We start from the raw sequence: 19,556 nt of genomic DNA on the forward strand, positions 1-19,556 counted from the left end.
AGGAGTTCACTGAGACTCACGTCCATCGAGTCAGTGATGCCATCCAGCCATCTCATCCTCTGTCGTCCCCATCTCCTCTTGCCCCCAATCCCTCTCAGCATCAGAGTCTCTTCCAATAAGTCAACTCTTCGCATGAGGTGGCCAAAGTACTGGAGTTTCAGCTTTAGCATCAGTCCTCCCAAAGAAATCCCAGGGCTGATCTCCTTCAGAATGGACTGGTTGGATCTCCTTGCAGTCCAAGGGACTCTCAAGAGTCTTCTCCAACACCACAGTTCAAAAGCATCAATTCTTCGGTGCTCGGCCTTCTTCACAGTCAAACTCTCACATACATACATGACCACAGGAAAAACCATAGCCTTGACTAGACGGACCTTTGTTGGCAAAGGAATGTCTCTGGTTTTGAATATGCTATCTAGGTTGGTCATAACTTTCCTTCCAAAGAGTAAGTGTCTTTTAATTTCATGGCTGCAGTCACCATCTGCAGTAACTTTGGAGCCCCCAAAAATAAAGTCTGACATGTTTCCACTGTTTCCCCATCTATTTCCCATGAAGTGGTGGGACTGGATGCCATGATCTTTGTTTTCTGAATGTTGAGCTTTAAGCCAACTTTTTCAGTCTCCTCTTTCACTTTCATCAAGAGGCTTTTGAGTTCCTCTTCACTTTCTGCCATAAGGGTGGTGTCATCTGCATATCTGAGGTTATTGATATTTCTCCCGGCAATCTTGATTCCAGCTTGTGTTTCTTCCAGTCCAGCGTTTCTCATGATGTACTCTGTATATAAGTTAAATAAACAGGGTGACAATATACAGCCTGTCCACATTTTTGTGTGGACATATTCAAAGCATATGTCCACACAAAAATGTGGACACAAGTGTTCACACAGTATTATTCATGATAGCCAAAAAGTGGAAACAACTCAAATGTCTATCAGCAGTTGAAAGGATAAACAAAACATGATATGAGCAACAGAACAAAAATGATTCAGCCATAAAAAAGAATGATGTACAATACATGCCACAACATGAATGATCCTTGAAAATATTCTGCTAGGGAAGAAGCCTGTCAAGTGAAAAGTCATTACTGTATAATTCCATTTCTATGAAATTTCCAGAATAGGCAAATCTATGGAAATAAAAAGTAGATTAATGGTCGCCCAAGGCTGGTGGGAGGGGGAAATGGGTAGTGATTGCTAACAAGCATGGGGTTTCCCTTTGGGGTAATGAAAGTGTCCTAAAATTACATGGTGCTGATATACTACAACTCTGTGAATATACTAAAAACTACAAAGATTCATGGTGTTTCAATTATGTCTCAACAAAGTTGTTCTTTTCTTTAAAGCAGTTAAATGTTCTGTGCATGTGTGAAAATCACTTTGGTTGTGTCCGACTCTGCAACTCTGTGGACTATGGCCCACCAGGCTCCTCTGTCCATGGGATTCTCCAGGCAAGAACACTGGAGTGGGTTGCCCTGACCTCCTCCAGGGGATCTTCCTGACCCAGTGATTGAATCCAAGTCTCTTACATCTCCTGCATTGGCTGGCAAGTTCTTTACCATTAGTGCACCTGGGAAGCCCCTAAATGTTCTGTGTTGGGCTTTAAATAATGGTTATGTGGGTGTATTCATATGTAAAAAAACCATCAAGACATATACTTAACAATAGGGCACTGTATGCACTTTACTCTGCATCTTATACCTCAATAAACAAGTAAAAAAAATCTATGGTGACAGACATCAGAAAAGTGGACAGTTACGGCTAGAGGCGTGAGGGAGCCACTCAGGGCGAAGGAAATGTTAATGCTTTATATATATATATATGCTTTGCATACATACATATGTATATGTTTTATATATGTATGCTATATATACATATGTGTTATATATATACATATACTTATATGTATATGCTATGTATAATCTCATTTTTTTTAATGTAGAATCTGGAGAACAGAACTGAAACTCATAGATACAGAGAGCAGACTGGTGGTTACAAGAAGCAAGGGGTGATGGAGAATGGAAGAAATCAGTGAATTTTTTTTACCTTAAATAAATTGGATTTAAAATTTTTTAAATGACCATATCTATGAACTGGTTACAGGTTCATTCATTTGGGTTACCTTTATAATCAGTAATGACTGCTAGAACCAACAAGATCAAAAAGAAATGTTTTAAATCAATGGAAAAATTACTCCTGTCTTTCATGTAGCTCTACCAGCCCAGAACCTCTCACTTCTTCTTCTCTTCCTCCCTTTCCTCACTTTCTCTTTTTCCTTCAATTTAAGGGGAAAAATCTGATTTTACTTTATTTAAAGTCCTTTAAGCAAGAAAATCTTTGTAATATGAAATGCTCAAAATGGTGTACATTTACTTTCATAGAGTTTCTAATAATTTACATATTATTAGACTTAAATAATCTAGAAATAATCCTGGTGAAGAAAATGTTACATGTTAATCTACTGGGCAGCTGCATGAATGTAGCTACAAGATGTGTACACATGTGAAAACTCACTGAACTATACACATAACGATTGCAGCAATTCGCTAAATGCATATTACACCTTAATAAAAAATGAAGATGCCATTTCATTAGAATGGACAGGCAGAAACAGAGCTAAAGAGTAAGTACCTTTCAGAAAAAGGAGGTAGGAGTTATAGACCACTGCCTTCACCACTGCACTTCCCTGGTGGGAAAAAGTTAGGAAAATATATACGGTGAGTAGAAGTGTGAGTGTATTATTAGAGGAAAATCCATTTAGAAAGCAAGAGAATCAAGAGGAGAATTAACAGATTCAGACCTCAAAGAAAGAAAGAGGGAAAAGTTAAAGTGAGTTTTTATCAAAAATTCCAAGAGTATAGTTCTAATTATGTCAACATGAACAAAAAGAACTTGGCCAAAGGATTTTAGGCATCTTGATCCTGAGAAGCAGGCTTAGCATGGGGCAAGCTGTCTCCTCTTCGGAGTCCATGTGACTTGGGATCTCCCACTGGGCAACGGTCCAGTGATTCTATCGGATCAAGCAAACCAGGTGCTGTGCTCTACTAGTTACTGAGTTGTCTGATAAAAGATGAATTGGGAATCTCAGCTCCTCCAAAATGGGGAGTCCTTCCAAACAACCTCTCCACCATCCCTAAAATTATAGGTCTAAACTAAACTCCGGAGAAGGCAATGGCACCCCAACTCCAGTACTCTTGCCTGGAAAATCCCATGGACGGAGGAGCCTGGTGGGCTGCAGTCCATGGGGTCACTAAGAGTCAGACATGACTGAGCGACTTCCCTTTCACTTTTCCCTTTCATGCATTGGAGAAGGAAATGGCAACCCACTCCAGTGTTCTTGCCTGGAGAATCCCAGGGACGGGGAAGCCTGGTGGGCTTCCGTCTATGGGGTCGCACAGAGTCGGACACGACTGAAGTGACTTAGCAGCAGCAGCAGCAACAAACTAAACTCATGTCACCAGTCAGGACGAAAAATCCACCCCAAGGTATGATTAAACACATTCAATGCTGAAAATATAAACTCCTATTTTGCTGTTTCTAATCTCTTGTTCACTGTTTCTAACACACAGTAAACATTCACTTACTATTATCTATCTTAAATAATTCCAGGGTTTTTCATTCTGACACTTCTGAAATTATGATACATTTCAAATCTAATGGCACATTATAATTTAGTCTCATTATAAAACAATGGCTTATAAAACAATGGCATATAAAACAACAGTGTAAATTACAATAAATGGCATCTTAGATCCTGTGAAATACAGGACTTGTTGAATGAACCAGTGACTGAAAGATTAAATTTGGAGCAGGTGGTTGGTTACCTGAATAAGAATGCTGTGTGCCCTCACTGGAAATGGATGAAGTTCCTCCAATAGCAGTAATCCCTTCCCTCTTGTTAATTATTTTTCTGAATGTTTTGCTGATGTCTTTGCTTTTTAACTCTTGCATTAGCTGGAACGGGAGAGAAGTAAAATTGACCCTCGATTAGATAGCCATTAAAATCCTTGCTGTGTAAAAGATAGTTATTTATTTGGAATGACATAAAAATAAATACAAATCAGTTGTTCTTGCATTTATTGCTTGTGTAGGCAGATAACCCTCATGTCATTTTATAAAAACATGAAATGGAAAAAGGTTTGCACCACAACCTATAATTAAGCTCAAATTGTACAAATTGAAATTGTTCATCTAGACTTGCTGTGATCTCTCGTACTAACAACTAAAGGATAACTAAGTACATGATAAAGATTTTTAAATGTCTTAATGAAGATATTTTCCAATCTGAACAGCTTCAATGTATATGTTAAAGTCAAGGAGTCAGCGTTTATAGGAAATTACACAGGCTTCAACAAGTGCCCTCTGCCAGGTCCTGTCACTGGCGACTCTGGAGCCCGGCTAGACTGAATTCAATCAGTTCTCCATGCAACAGCCAGAGTGAGTTTTAAACAATGCATATCTGATCATGTCAGTTCATACTCTATTCCTCCCACATCAACGGCTTCCTTTTGCTCTTAGATAAAAACAAAAAATTCTACAAGGGCCTGATTATCTGACCCTGACTCACTTGTCTAAACACATTCCTAGCCCTCAATATCTCAGCTCCAGCCACACTGATGCTTTTTTCCCCAAGTGCTTGAGAACATCTACTATCCCTAAAGCCACAGAGGCTCTACACATGCCATCACCTCAGCCCGTCTTGCAGTTACTTATTTTCCCCACCCACTCCTTTTATCTGTTTAACATCTTCCTTCAGACGGCAATTCTGTCTTCACAGCATTGGAGACAGTTCCATTTCACTGAATCTCTGTGCATTCTCTCATCTCCCCACCAAGTTCAATTCCTCCTACACAAACTTTCAAGCGACCTGTCTCGCTCTGTCAGAGCATGTATCAGTCATCTTTTACCTCTCTGTGAGATTCTGTCTTCCTCTCCACCTACAAACTTCATGAAAGCTGGGGCTACATCTCTTTTTGTTCATCACATTACTCATAATACCAGAGTTCCTGGTATGAAAGGAGCTCAACGAATAAAGAATATAAAAGCAGACCATTGCTATTTCCTAAACATCTGTTCACTTATATTAGTAAATAAACTATTTCATTAATTTTTGTACAAAAAGCACAGTCATGGTGCTGTTGATAGAAGGTAGTGACAGCCCTTGCTCAACTGCCAGCTGGCAACGGCAACTTAGTCATCTCTCTCAGCCTGAGAGGTTTAAAATACATGATACTCAGTATTTAGTTCTATTTTTCTTTTATTGGTGGAGTCATATATTATTTTGTATCTTGTTCAGTTCCCTGAGTCTCCAGGGAGTTTAATGATGAACCCAAAGCTGGTATCAAAATTCACCGGGTGGCATTTACAGAAACTGAACATATATAACTTATCACAAGAAAACGACCAGTTTCTAGGAGCTATATCTTCCAAATCTTAGCTATTTCAATTACAAAAATATTTCACTTCTCAAGACCAAGTACTAAGGTATGAAAATACTTTGCTTACAGAGACAGCCAATAACCATTTAAACTCAACTATAGTTTTAATACAGGATAAATGATTATTATCTAAACCTGACTTCAAATCCAACAATTTAAGAGTAACTTTTCCTTTGTTTTATGAATTATTTGTGGAAATTGCTGTTATTGTTACCATCATCATCCTTTAAAAGCAGTGTTTTTTCTGGTTTCTGAAGCCAGATTTAACCAAAGAAAGTAATGACATTACTAAAATTCTGCTCGAAGCAAACCCACCAGTAGCCAAGGAGAGGATTTAGATTACTTACCGATACAAACTCTTCGAAGCTGATTCTGCTATCTTTGTTGTTGTCAGCAACTGCTAGAATTTTCTCCACAATCTCACGCACCTTGTAGCCAGGCAGAGGAAGGCTTGCTTCCTTAAACAGGTCCTGGAGTTCATAGTCACTGACATACCCACTATTGTCAATATCTAAAAAGATAAATTATGAATGATCAGATCTCACTCGTACTTTGTTGTAGATGTGCACTCAGGAGGCTGCTTGGGAGATTCACGGGCAGGCAGAGCCTTCCAGCTTTGTTTCGTAAGTGGCAGTAACCTTTTCTCCTGCATCTAAATTGTACAAGGTAAGCTAAATGCTTTATCAAAAAACTCATATTTCATGAACTTTGAAAGTGAAAGTGTTAGTCTCTCAGTCGTGTAGTACTCTTTGCGAACCCATGGACTGTAGCCTGCCAGTCTCCTCTGTCCATGGGATTTCCCAGGCAAGATTACTGGAGTGGGTAGCCATTCCCTTCCAGGGGATATTCTCAACCCAGGGATGGAACTCCAGTCTCCCGCATTGTGGGCATATTCTTAATGAACTTCAGCCCCCACCCATAGACTCAGAGCTAGCATATATATTTTAAGTGTGTAATAAGAACACTGCACTGACAGCTGAAAACCTCAAGTGTGGCACATCTCTAAGTTACAAAGAATTAAGCATGGGGAGGTCTCAGATATCTAAGGCAAATACAGCAGCAACAGTCATAGAGGAACACCCACCCAGACTTTGACTTCTTCCTGGAACTTAACCAAATGGATCTGCGGGCCCCACCTTCCATACAAAATTCGTGCATCATGTAAAATACACATAAGGCACTTCTGTTCAACATTTCACTTGGTGGCAGTTCTGTTTCACTTGTCAATAATTCATTGCTTCCTCATTATGTATTTATGATATCATTATGTAGGCTGAATCATGTTTGATGTCATTTTGAGATTAAGTGTTCAAGAAATAATTTCACACCTACATTTGGATTTATGGAAATAGGTTTCTGGGCGTTTTCATGTCATCACTGATACAACCTTCCCTGGGTTTTCCCAAGAGACTGGATTATCAGTTCTTGACACAGAAGAAAGGCAACATTAAACACTTGTGGCCAGAGTTGGCAACAGGGCTTAGGATTGATTGGTTAGTTGCCTGGATCCACCTTGTACTGGCTCTCTTCACTCATCTGGTAGTAGTTACTTTGCTTCCTATGTCTCTTTTTCCTCTCAGTAAAAGAGCTGTCATCACTATTAACTGAATGAATGATAAGACAGAAATTTCTTTTAAACTCTCAAACACAAGTTTTAGAATTAATACTGTTCAGAATGGTGGAAATTTAAACTAGAATCTACCAAGAACCAAAACAGTGCTGTGATCTCCAAAGGAAGCTAAATTGCATGATATTGCAATAATTGCTTTCTTTGAATTTAGAGTAAAATCTCATTACTTAGTACATCACCAGTTCAGAATTGCTTCCTATAATTCTGAAATAGACAACCAGACGAGGCAGACTCAGTGCCTAACAGCACTGTGTCGAGGAGTATTTAAACAAGATCATGAAAAAGTTATGTGCTAACCATCACACTAAACTAACATTAAGAGTTGGGCTCTGAAGATGGACACATCTGTGTGCTTAAATGCCAGCTCCTTCCCTACAACCTCTGTGGTTTGGGTATGATGTAACAAGAAATAATAGATACCACTTAATGAGCACATATTCTGGGTCAAGTGATTAGTTAAGAACTTGAGGGCTTCCCTGGTGGTTCAGTAGTAAAGAATCCACCTGCCAATGCAGGAGACACAGGTTCAATCCCTGATCCGGGAAGATCCCACTTCCCGGAGCTGCAGAGCAACTAAGCCTGTGCACAACTTCTGAGCCTATGCTCTAGAGCCCGTGCTCTGCAACGAGAGAAGCCACTGCAACTAGAGAGTAGCCCCCAATTGCCACAACCAGAGAAGAACTCATGCAGCAACAAAGACACAGCACAACCAAAAATAAAGAATAATCTTTTTTTAAAAAAAGAACTTGTCTAATGAAATCCATACAACTTTGAGGTAGTTAATAATAACATTCTAATTTTAAAGATGAGATAATCAAGGCTTAGGTTAAATAGCCATAAAATCACAGTTTATAAAGAAACAAGACTTTCCTACAAATCTGCAACAAAACAATGAACAACCTGATTTTAAAATGGGCAAAGGACGTGAATAGACATTTCTCCAAAGAAGACATACAAACAGCCAATAAGCACATGAAAAGATGTTCAACATCACTAATCATTAGGGAAATGCAAATCAAAACCACAATGAAATATTTTATATTCATGAGAATAGCTATTATAAAAACAAACACAGAAAAACAGAAAGTAATAATCATTGGCATAATTTGAAGAAATTGAAACCCTTGTGCATTGCTGGTAGGAATGCAAAATGGTACAACCACAATTGAAAACTATTTGGTAGTGCCTCAAAAAATTAAACAAAAGTAAATGATTCAGCAATTTCACTTCTGAGTATATGCCAAAAATAACTGAGGAGAGAGACTTGAACAGATATTTGAAATACCCATGTTCATGGCAACATTACTCATAATAGCCAAAAGGTAGAAACAACTCAGAAGCCTGTCAACAGATGAATGGATAAACAAAATTTAGTAGAAACAATGAAATGTTATTCAGTCTTAAAAAGTAAGGCAATTCTGACACATGCTACAACACAGATGAACCTTGAAGACATCACGCTACATGAAATAAGCCAGTCACAGAAAAACAAATATTATATGATTCTACTTATATACGTTACCTAGTGTAACCAAACTCATACAGACAGAAAGCAGAATGGCGGTAGTCCCAGAGGACAGGGGTTGGGGAAAGGTGGACTGTTGAGGAGTTAGTCTTTAACAGTACAGTTTCAGTTTGGGAAAATGAAAAGGTTCTAGAAATAGATGGTGGTGAAGGTTGAGTAACAAGGTGAATATACTTAATGGCCATAAACTTGTCTACTATATTGGTGCTTGCCAAGGTCATTTGCCATCTGCCTAAACGGGGGAGTGAATCCTGTCTCCACACACCCTGAAGGGAGTTCAGGATGGAGAGCAGAAATGAGGCACTCTCTGCTCCAGGGAATTGGAGAAGGAAATGGCAACCCACTCCAGTGTTCTTGCCTGGAGAGTCCCAGGGACGGAGGAGCCTGGTGGGCTGCCGTCTATGGGGTCACACAGAGTCGGACACGACTGAAACGACTTAGCAGCTGCTCCAAGGAAACTTGTGGCACAGGTCTTCCTAACAGTTAGATATTTTCAGAAACTGATTTTATAATTCCAATCCTCGCACCTCTTCACATTTAGAAAAGCACTAAATTCTTTCATGGTAACATCAGCTTCTCGTGACTAGCAGAAAATCTTTTGTAAAGATAACTGCTTGATTAAAGGAACTCTCCCTTCATCAAAATCACATATATTGACCTCCCCCACTGCCTCTTTGGAGCAGTTTCTCAGAGCCACCTGTGGTGCTGTCTCTCAGGCTGCAATCCTCATTTTTCCCCAAGTAAAACTTAACTTGCAACTTTCACATTGTGCAATTTTTTTTAGTTGACAAACTGTACATTTGAAAACATGGTTAAAATAGTAAATTTTATGTGTATTTTACCACAATTGCAGAAAAACAGGACAAATATTTTAACGTCTTACTTTTCCCTAGAGACCAAAAAATATCCCATCTAGCAAGGTTAGATGGGCATCTTTCTCCGTCTCTGAGAAAAGCTGTTTGGGACCAATTAGTAGAGGGTTACAGAGTTCATGAGTAGCAATTTATCTTGTAAATAAAGTAAGGAAGTATATATTCTGCTAGTGTTAGCACTTCCCTCACACACAGCAAATTGCCTTGCTGTCAGAATTGTTTCATCAATGATTCATCCAAAATACCATTAAATAAATATTGCAAGATTATACATCCATGAGTTATAAAGATTAAAGCTGGTGTGTGAAAGAAAACAGACTACTAATTTATTTTACTAGGACCAAGGTAGCATTTTTACTCAAGCTGCCAAACTGCTCCTATAAAATAACAAAAAGGACCAAACTAGGAGATAAGGGGAGGGGGCAGGGTTTGTTTTGTTTTTTGGCTGTGCTACAGACCATGCAGGATCTTAGTTCCCTGACCAAGGAAGGAACGTAGGCCCTCTGGAGTGGAAGCACAGAGTCCTAACCACTGGACCACCGGGGAAGTTCTGGAGCTATGTTTTCACTACTTCCTTTCTTTCAGTGCTCCGAATTAGTAGAATATTCCAACATTGCTCCCACTTTTTTTTTTCTTGAAATGACTCTGTGCACTGCATACAATGTTCCATAATTTTTTTTTAAATTTTACTGATTTATTTTATTTTTGGTTGTGATGGGTCTTCATTGATGCTGGGACTTTTTTTCTAGTCGCAGTAAGCGGGATCTACACTCTAATTGCAGAGAACGGGCTCTAGGCTGCGTGAGCTTCAGCCCTTGTGGCACACGGGCTCAGGAGTTGTGGCTCCCAGGCTCTAGAGCACAGGCTCAATAGTTGCGGTACCCGGGCTTAGCTGATCTGCAGTATATAAAATCTTCCTGGATCAGGGATCAGACCCGTGTCTCTTATATTGCCAGGCGGATTCCTAACTACTGCTCCACCAGGGAAGCCCAAAATGTATTTTTAACAATAACGTTTTAGAAACCACATCATAGTCATGCAGTGCTCTAGCACTGCCAAAGTAAAGAAAGTGAAAGTGAAGTCGCTCAGTTGTGTCCGACTCTTTGCGACCTCATGGACTGTAGCCTACCAGGCTCCTCAGTCCATGGAATTTTCCAGGCAAGAATACTGCAGTGGGTTGCCATTTTTTTCTCTAGGGGATCTTCCCAACCCAGGGATTGAACCCAGGTCTTCCACATTGCAGGCAGACGCATTACTGTCTGAGACACCAGGGAAGCCCATTAAAATAAAGACCAAGGTTAAGGAATTCATTATGAGCCAAAGGCGGCCACCAGGTGGATTGTATTCTCAAGGTCTGAGTTACTCTCAAAACAGCTAAGCAAGGAGAAGTGGAAAGGCCCACAGATTGTGCAGAGTTCACTTTATTTCATAGCAATGTTTTGCAAGTCATAAGCTTCCTGAAAGCATTACTTTTGCTTTTTTTTTGAGAGAGGGAGCCTTGGTTTTTTTTTTTTTTTTTGGTTTGTTTTTTAAGTTAAATCTTCCTTTCTTTATCTTAGTTTCTAAAACTTCCGCACTACATTTCATACATTAATTTTAGACATTATTCACTAAGTTTAAGAGAAATCGAGGCCCAACCCCATCCTCCCTGGTCTGACTCTGTTTTTTTGTGGGGTGCTCTAACGCACCAAGGCAGGAGCCCCCTGAGGCAGGAACAACATTGGGGCTGTCTCTGTTTCTATGTCTATTATTTCCTGTGCTCATCTTTCACCACTTGCAGAGTAGAGGAAAAGACGGTATCAACACAGTTCTCCTACGAGTAAAATGCAGGAGAATCACGATCCATCAGAGGATGGGGGAGTTTTTTGGAAGAAAAAGACCTAGCTGTCAAAATGACATAGAGACAAAACACTGGATGGCTTTTAAAGTGAAAGAAGAAGAAATAAATAAATAAAAGTGAAAGAAGAAGTATAAGGCATGCAGCCTTTAAAAACAATACTTTTAAAAAACATTATGCACAAGTGAAGAGGAAAATAAGACATATGGTCTTTAAAAATCATATCGAGGTTTTAAAATACTCTGCATGAAGTCAGAACATGTCATTGTTCATGACAAACACACGGAGGCCAGAGTTCAGTTTACACACAAGGAAGTGTTTCCATATTTTTTTCTCTGTAATGAGATCACATTAAGCATATTCAGTTACACTGTCATTCATTAACCTGGAGTATTCTCTGCAAAGAAATGATCAGAGAATTCAAAGTCCAATTCTCCCAGAAATTCAAGCCAGTCTTAGTTTATCTTTTAGAAAGAAAGAAAAGAATCCAGTGAAACCCAGATGGGATACAAAAGAAAAAGGGAATACATCTGGGGGTTAGAGAACAGTAGAAGCAATGGAAGGCATTGTTCCATTCCTGGAAGGCTGGTATCCAGCAGAATAGTAACTGTGTATTTAGTTTTTCTCAAGCATACCTATTTTATTAAAGGCTTCTTGTAGTTCCTCCAGCTCCTCCCGAGAAATGGTGGTGGTACTGTTCTCCATCTCTGAATAGGAAAGACTACCTGCAGGTCTTTATATCTGGAAAAAGCAACGTGAGAAAAAAGAACATGAGCCCTTTGCAAACATTTATCTAAACAAGAACAGAGGACACAGGCAGTAAAGCATCTGGAAGAAACCACCTGAGGGGTAAGGCTGACAAGGAACAAGTAGGAATAGATTCCCTGGTAACACTCTTTCCCAACATAGGTCAGGCAGACAATAACAGGGAAGAAACACTGGTTTTTTCACACCCTGTGCTTATCCAAAGCAAAGGCATTTCTCAATGGCTTGTATAATTTTCCTTTCTATTTGACTTCACTGTTTCAGAAAAATAAGCATTTCAAGTTGAGAAAAGTATAGCATTTAAAAATACTCAGGATGTGGTCGAAAAGTAAAATTTTAGGACGTGAATCATGTAAGTGAGAGGCTGATGATTTCGGGATGGAGCTTGTGGCTCAAATGTTCAACTTTACATTATTCAACCACAGCCACAGCCACCTCCTCTCCCTTTCCTTGAGTGAGGTCTTTCCCAGATTAGTGGGGCCTTTCTTATTCCAAGCAGGATAAACAAACTAAAACCAAAAAAAAAGAAGACTGATGTAAAACTGGATTGTAAGAAAAGCAGGTATATAATAGTCATTGTAGAAAATAATTGGTAACAAATGCCCAAATCAGAAATGTAACTTATCCACAATCCTACTCTCCAGAAATATCAACTAGTACTTTTTGTCATCTACATCTTTCTGGTCTGCTTTTCAAATGCACCTGTACCTTTATGGGGGCGTGAAATGTGAGTATAATTTTTTGTGCTAATATATTATATGTATCAACATAATTTTTAGTGGCCACATAATAACTTATTTGGTAAATCCCTTGTTTCACAGTGTTTGCACTGCTTCCAATTTTGCATTGTAAATGAATGCTACAATGAACAGCCTTACAGATAAATCTCTGTACATAGCCATGTTTATTGCTATAAATAAATATCTCAAGGAGGAATTATTGACTTTTGGGGGGAGGCCACACCTCATCAGCTTGCAGTGATCTGATTTTCCCAACCAGGGACTGAACTCAGGCCACAGCAGTGAAAGCGCCAAGTCCTAACCACTGGACTGCCAGAGAATTCCCAAGAATTACTTACATTTTTAATACTTCTGATATGTAACAAGGCAACTCCTATTTTTTTTTTCAGATAGCAGGATTAATTTTATTTTATTTTTAAACTTTACAATATTGTATTGGTTTTGACAAATATTGAAATGAATCCGCCACAGGTATACCTGTGTTCCCCATCCTGAACCCTCCTCCCTCCTCCCTCCCCATACCATCCCTCTGGGTCGTCCCAGTGCACCAGCCCCAAGCATCCAGTATCGTGCATCGAACCTGGACTGGCGACTTGTTTCATATATGATATTATACATGCTTCAATGCCATTCTCCCAAATCATCCCACCCTCTCCCTCTGCCACAGAGTCCAAAAGACTGTTCTATACATCAGTGTCTCTTTTGCTGTCTCGTATACAGGGTTATTGTTACCATCTTTCTAAATTCCATATATATGTGTTAGTATACTGTATTGGTGTTTTTCTTTCTGGCTTACTTCACTCTGTATAATAGGCTCCAGTTTCATCCACCTCATTAGAACTGATTCAAATGTATTCTTTTTAATGGCTGGGTAATACTCCATTGTGTATATGTACCACAGCTTTCTTATCCATTCATCTGCTGATGGACATCTAGGCTGCTTCCATGTCCTGGCTATTATAAACAGTGCTGCGATGAACATTGGGGTACACGTGTCTTTTTCCCTTCTGGTTTCCTCAGTGTGTATGCCCAGCAGTGGGATTGCTGGATCATAAGGCAGTTCTATTTCCAGTTTTTTAAGGAATCTCCACACTGTTCTCCATAGTGGCTGTACTAGTTTGCATTCCCACCAACAGTGTAAGAGGGTTCCCTTTTCTCCACACCCTCTCCAGCATTTATTTTTGTAGATTTTTGGATTGCAGCCATTCTGGCTGGCGTGAAATGGTACCTCATAGTGGTTTTGATTTGCATTTCTCTGATAATGAGTGATGTTGAGCATCTTTTCATGTGTTTGTTAGCCATCTGTATGTCTTCTTTGGAGAAATGGCAACTCCTATTTTTAAAGTGACTTTGTGGTTTGACTATTCAATATAAAGCTAAAGGTGAGTACAAATTATGTATACCTCTTATACACACCTCATTACTTTAATGTGTATTTCAGAAAGTGAAAATGAACTAAATAAGTACTGAAGCTAAGTAGGAAAAAAAATTTTTATACACATATTTATATAAGAGGTTCAACATCATCCCTGAACATCTCTGATTTGGGGGGAAGCATATAATTTTTTGAAATAATTGAATTAAAATTTTCACTGCTGCTGCTGCTGCTGCTAAGTCGCTTCAGTCATATCCGACTCTGTGCGACCCCACAGACGGCAGCCCACCAGGCCCTGCCGTCCCTGGGATTCTCCAGGCAAGAACACTGGAGTGGGTTGCCATTTCCTCCTCCAGTGCATGAAAGTGAAAAGTGAAAGTGAAGTCATTCAGTCATGTCCGACTCATAGCGACCCCATGGACTGCAGCCTACCAGGCTCCTCCATCCATGGGATTTTCCAGGCAAGAGCACTGGAGTGGGGTGCCATTTCACTGATTACTTAAAAATCATATTAAATTATGTGAATCCTTCTAAAGAGTACAGTATATTTGTCATTCATGATCTGTAAACCAAGTTGTTTAGGATTTTTGTTATTCTTTCAAAAGACATTATTTTTGTTAAAGTACAGTTGGTATACAATATAGTGATTCACAATTTTCAAAGGTTATACTCTATTATAGTTATTATAAAATATTGGCTATATTTCCTGTGCTGTACAATAAATCCTTGTCACTTACTCTACACCTAATAGTTTATACCTTTTAATCCCCTATCCCTGTGTTGCCCCTTGCCCTTCTCTTTCCCCACTGGTAACCACTGGTTTGTTCTCTAAATCTGGGAGTCCACTTCTTTTTTGTTGTTGTTATATTCACTAGTTTATTGTATTTTTTTAGATCCCACGTGTATGTGATATCATGCAGTATTTGTCTTTCTCTGATTTATTTCACTTAGCATAATGCCTTCCAAGTCCATGCAGGTTGCTGCATATGGCAAAACTTCATTCTCTTTTACAGCTGAGCAGTATTCCATTGTGTGTGTGTGTGTGTGTGTATGTACATCTTCTTTAGCCATTCATCTACTGATGGACAGTTAGGTTGCTTCCATATCTTGGCTACTGCAAATAAAACTGTTAGGAACATCGAGGTATAAGTATCTTTCAGAAAGCGTTTTGGGGGGGGTTTGGTTATATACTCAGGAGTGGAATTTTGGGGTTTTATGGTAGTTCTTGGAGAAGGAAATGGCAACCCGCTCCAGTGTTCTTGCCTGGAGAATCCCAGGGATGGGGGAGCCTAGTGGGCTGCCGTCTATGGGGTCGCACAGAGTCAGACATGACTGAAGTGACTTAGCAGTAGCAGCGTGGTAGTTCTATATTTAGTTTTTTGAGAAACCTCCCTACTGTTGTCCATGGTGGGCTTCCCTGGTGGCTCAGATGGTAAAGAATCTGCCCACAGTGTGGAAGATCCAGGTTTGATCCCTGGGTCAGGAAGATTCCCTGGAGAAAGGGATGGCTACCCACTCCAGTATTCTTGCCTGGAGAATCCCATGGACAGAGGAGCCTGGCTACAGTCCATGGAGTCCCAGAGTCAACGTAACTGAGTGACTAACACTTTCACTTTCACTATTTACATTCTCACCAACAGTGTACAAGGGTTCTCTTTTCTCCACATTCTCTTCAACATTTGTTATTTGCGGTCATTTTGATGATAGCCATTCTGACAGGTGTGAGGTGATATCTCATTTGGTTTTGATTTTCATTTCCCTGATGATCAGTGATGTTGAGCATCTTTTCATGTGGCTGTGACCACCTGTAATTCCTCTTTGGAAAAATGTCTATTCAGTTCTTATCTTCATTTTTTAATTGGGCTGTTTGTTTTTTTGATCTTGAGTTATATGAACTGTTTATATATGTTGGATATTAACCCCTTATCAGTCCTATCATTTGGAAATCTGTTCTCCCATTCAGTAGGTTGCAAAATGACAGATTTCTATGTCTTACAGTTACTCTGGGGCCTGATTCTAACTAAATATGTAATAAAATTGTTTAGTTTTTAAATACATACATACACCATTGCCCTCTATTTCTTTCTACACTTTTTTAAAAAAACCTGAAGAGCTCAGTTCTGTAGAGTAAGAAAAAGGCAGTAAATGCAATTTCTTACATGTTAGCAGTAAGTACATATTCACATTTTATTGAATTCTCACTTTTAGAATGTTTACTTATTTTGTGGTGAAAGAGATGAAACAGTCCTTTTAGAACGTTTAAGAATAACCTCCCAGTCTGCAAAATGCTAATTCTGTTGTGGCTGGCTTCCAGTTTCTGTGGTTTGGTCATTCTGCATATCCTTTCCCATATTCAGAATGGTTTCTATCCCTTGCCTCAAGTTTTAAAAATAGTGGTCCAATTTTAGCATTTGCACTCCACAGAAATGCTGCAAATTAACGGTCCTTGTGTTGACCTTGCCTATGAAATGATAAATACACCTGGGGTTCCATTCTTTGCTCAAGCCTATTTAAATATATGTCACTTGTTAATTACATGAAATATTTTTATTCTCCCATAATCCAGCAGAACCAGCACATAAAATTAGTGAAAAAGCAATTTACCCAAATGTTATTATAAGTATAAAGAAGTTTGTAGCATTACACAAGTCCTTTAGTATTTAAATGAAGCAAATATAATAGATGCATTACACAAGTCCTTTAGTATTTAAATGAAGCAAATATAATAGATACAGAACAATCTTTAAAATATATTCTTCTTCTGGTTTTTTTTTTTTTTTTTGGCCGCAACATGCAAGATCTTAGTTCCCTAATCGGGAATAGCATCTTCGCCCCCTCCATTGGACATGGGGTCTTAACTACTGGACCACCAAGGAAGTCCCTTTAAGATATATTATTAAAAGAATAAAACAAGGAGCAGAAAATTCAGTATGGCTGGGGGAGGGGGAGCTATATCAGTTGCATATTTATAAAAGCATTTCCAGAAGGATACAAAGAAAGGTAATAGTGATTGCCTTTCTAGGGGAAATGGGGAATTGGAGGCCAAGTAAAAAGGGAGCTTATTTTTCATTACATATTTTTAGTCACTTTTTTAGACTAAAGGCAGCCAAAATAAAAAATAACTGAAAAACAAGAGAAGTGATTGTGATGGGAACTTCCCAGGTGGTCCAGTGGCTAAAACTCCACACTCCCAATGCAGGCGACCCGGTTTTGATGCCTGGTCAGGGAACTAGATCACACATGCTGCAACCAACAGTTTTCATGCCATAACTAAGACCCAGTACAGTCAGAAATAAATATTTTTTTAAAAAAGAAGTAATTGTGGAAAGACAATGGAAACAAAATAAATACTAGTGGTCTGAAAGTATACATTATTGAATACTGACAGACAATAAGATTACTATATATAGTTCTTACACTATATGTTACAATTTTAAGTAATATTTGCCTCATATTTCCTTAGAGGCAAAATACTATGATTAAAATAGCAAAATAATTTATAGCTTTCTACAAAGGCATGAAGATTTAGCAGTAGAATGGTAATGGAAAACATATCGCCTCTTTCATAAGTGCAGACTCATGCATACAGTATCAATATTTTTCTAGATTTTTGCAAAATTATGATAATCAAGTACAATGCAAAAAACTAAGACACTACATAGTGTATCTTAACAAGCATTTTTATATTGCACAATAAACCTATCAGGAGTAACACACTGTTGGCTGAGAAAATACAGCTGTTGAATTTGATGTATAAAAAACTGTTCTAGCTACATGATCCCAAATAAATTGCTTACTATGATGTTTTTCCATGGGAAAATGTTTCTGCTACAATAAGATAGCACAGACTTCTTAAAATTTTGCGACCCCATGGACTGTAGCCCACCAGGCTCCTCTGTCCATGGAATTCTCCAGGCAAGAATACTGGAGTGAGTTGCTATTTCCTTCTCAGGGAATCTTCCCAACCCAAGGATCTAACCTAGGTCTCCCACACTGCCAGCAAATTCTTTACTGTCTAAGCCACCAGGAAAGGCCCTAAAACTTTATGGAAGAGAATTAAATTTTCAAAGTAGTAGGTAACATTTTAGAAGAAAACCCCAATGACCCTATAGCTAGTAGCCCAATATTTTTCTTACTAGTCCCATAGTTAGATGATTAATGCACTCTCTTAAATGCTTTGTGTCCATTCTCTTTCTCATGACTCCATAAGGCAGGTACTGTCCTCATTTTATAATTGACAAAGGGATGGTTCAGAGGATTCAATAACTTTCTCAGTGTCCCAACGTGAAGAACTCTCAGAGGCTCCGAACCAAGCTGTAGCAGAGCCCTACTGTGTCTTATTCCTTCCTCTAGGCCAGTACCTTCTGAAGTCTCCCCAATACAACCTGATATCAAACCATAAAATGTATAAATATGTAACTGTCCAATAATCATACAATAATTTATGTAACATATGAAGCATATATACCTGTGAAATAAGAATTTGCATTTTAAAAGAAATCAGCCTCTGTAAAATTCTTTGTAAAGTTTTGGGGACAAACTTCCAACTAGGTCAACTCATACTTATCAAGCACATAACTTGTCAGTCCTGAAACACCAAAACACAGAGTCACTAGAATTCACTCTGTAGTTTTAGAAATGAAGCACCCATCACTAATCGGTACCCAGACACCTGGCACTGACGCTCACCTACCTGGATGCCTGAGATGGCTCAGAACAGCACAGCTTTCCAAAGTCAGTCCTATGAAAAGGAGCCAGAGACAGCCAGGATCACTGTCAGAGACCCAGCAACAGGGAAGGTTATGCTGGATTTTCTAGACAGGTACATCTTATGTGTCTGTCCTATACATCTTCAGTAATTGCAACTCTTCTTTCCTCCTGTTTTTTTCTTTTTTTAGCCCATATAATTTTAAATAACACCTTCTTTTACCAAGTAAAACCTTTCTTCCCTGTCTTAATTCTTAAGTGTACCCTGACACAACCAAACATAAATTTGGAAAGTTAACAGTATATTCTAAAAATGGACTTCTTAATTTAGATGAAATTGGATCTGATCTTTTCTCCTCCCTCAAATTTCTAGCTTCCTTGAACCTCTAAAAGCTTTACCAAAATTAGCCTAAGTAGCTCTTTATGGCTGGCAGGTTCTAAAGTTCTTTGGACAGTTTCAGAAAAAAAGGCATCAGAAACAACTCTGAGACCACCAAGACTTTGATGCCTTTCTACCAGTCCCAAAGGCCCAAACTGTGAGGGACCGAAGCTGTCTTCACTGGTACTTTCTGGCTTCCCAGCTCTTCTGCTTTCCCTCCTCTCACTGCGGTCCCAGGTCCGGGTCACCTGAGATTCTGAATTCTTGAGGGAGCCACTGACTCAGGGCACGCAGCC

At 39.0% G+C, this 19,556-nt stretch overlaps 1 protein-coding gene across 2 annotated transcripts in view; it reads right to left on the reverse strand.

The window, feature by feature from the left end:
- PLS1 (plastin 1) overlaps positions 1 to 19,556 on the reverse strand; it is a 114,247-nt gene that overhangs the window by 45,336 nt on the left and 49,355 nt on the right. The window contains exons 1-4 of one of the 2 annotated variants that reach the window (XM_010858155.1): positions 18,868 to 18,924; positions 11,930 to 12,035; positions 5,778 to 5,941; positions 3,817 to 3,946 (exon numbers count right to left, since the gene is read on the reverse strand). In XM_010858155.1, coding sequence (XP_010856457.1) covers positions 3,817 to 3,946; positions 5,778 to 5,941; positions 11,930 to 11,999 — 364 coding nt within the window. In that variant the 5' untranslated portion in view covers positions 12,000 to 12,035; positions 18,868 to 18,924. Of the gene's footprint in view, positions 1 to 3,816; positions 3,947 to 5,777; positions 5,942 to 11,929; positions 12,036 to 18,867; positions 18,925 to 19,556 lie in introns of those variants that run through there. The other variant, XM_010858154.1, reaches the window with a different exon arrangement.

Source organism: Bison bison, unplaced genomic scaffold, assembly GCF_000754665.1.
Source record: "Bison bison bison isolate TAMUID 2011002044 unplaced genomic scaffold, Bison_UMD1.0 scf7180017864384, whole genome shotgun sequence".
Taxonomy (NCBI): domain Eukaryota; kingdom Metazoa; phylum Chordata; class Mammalia; order Artiodactyla; family Bovidae; genus Bison; species Bison bison.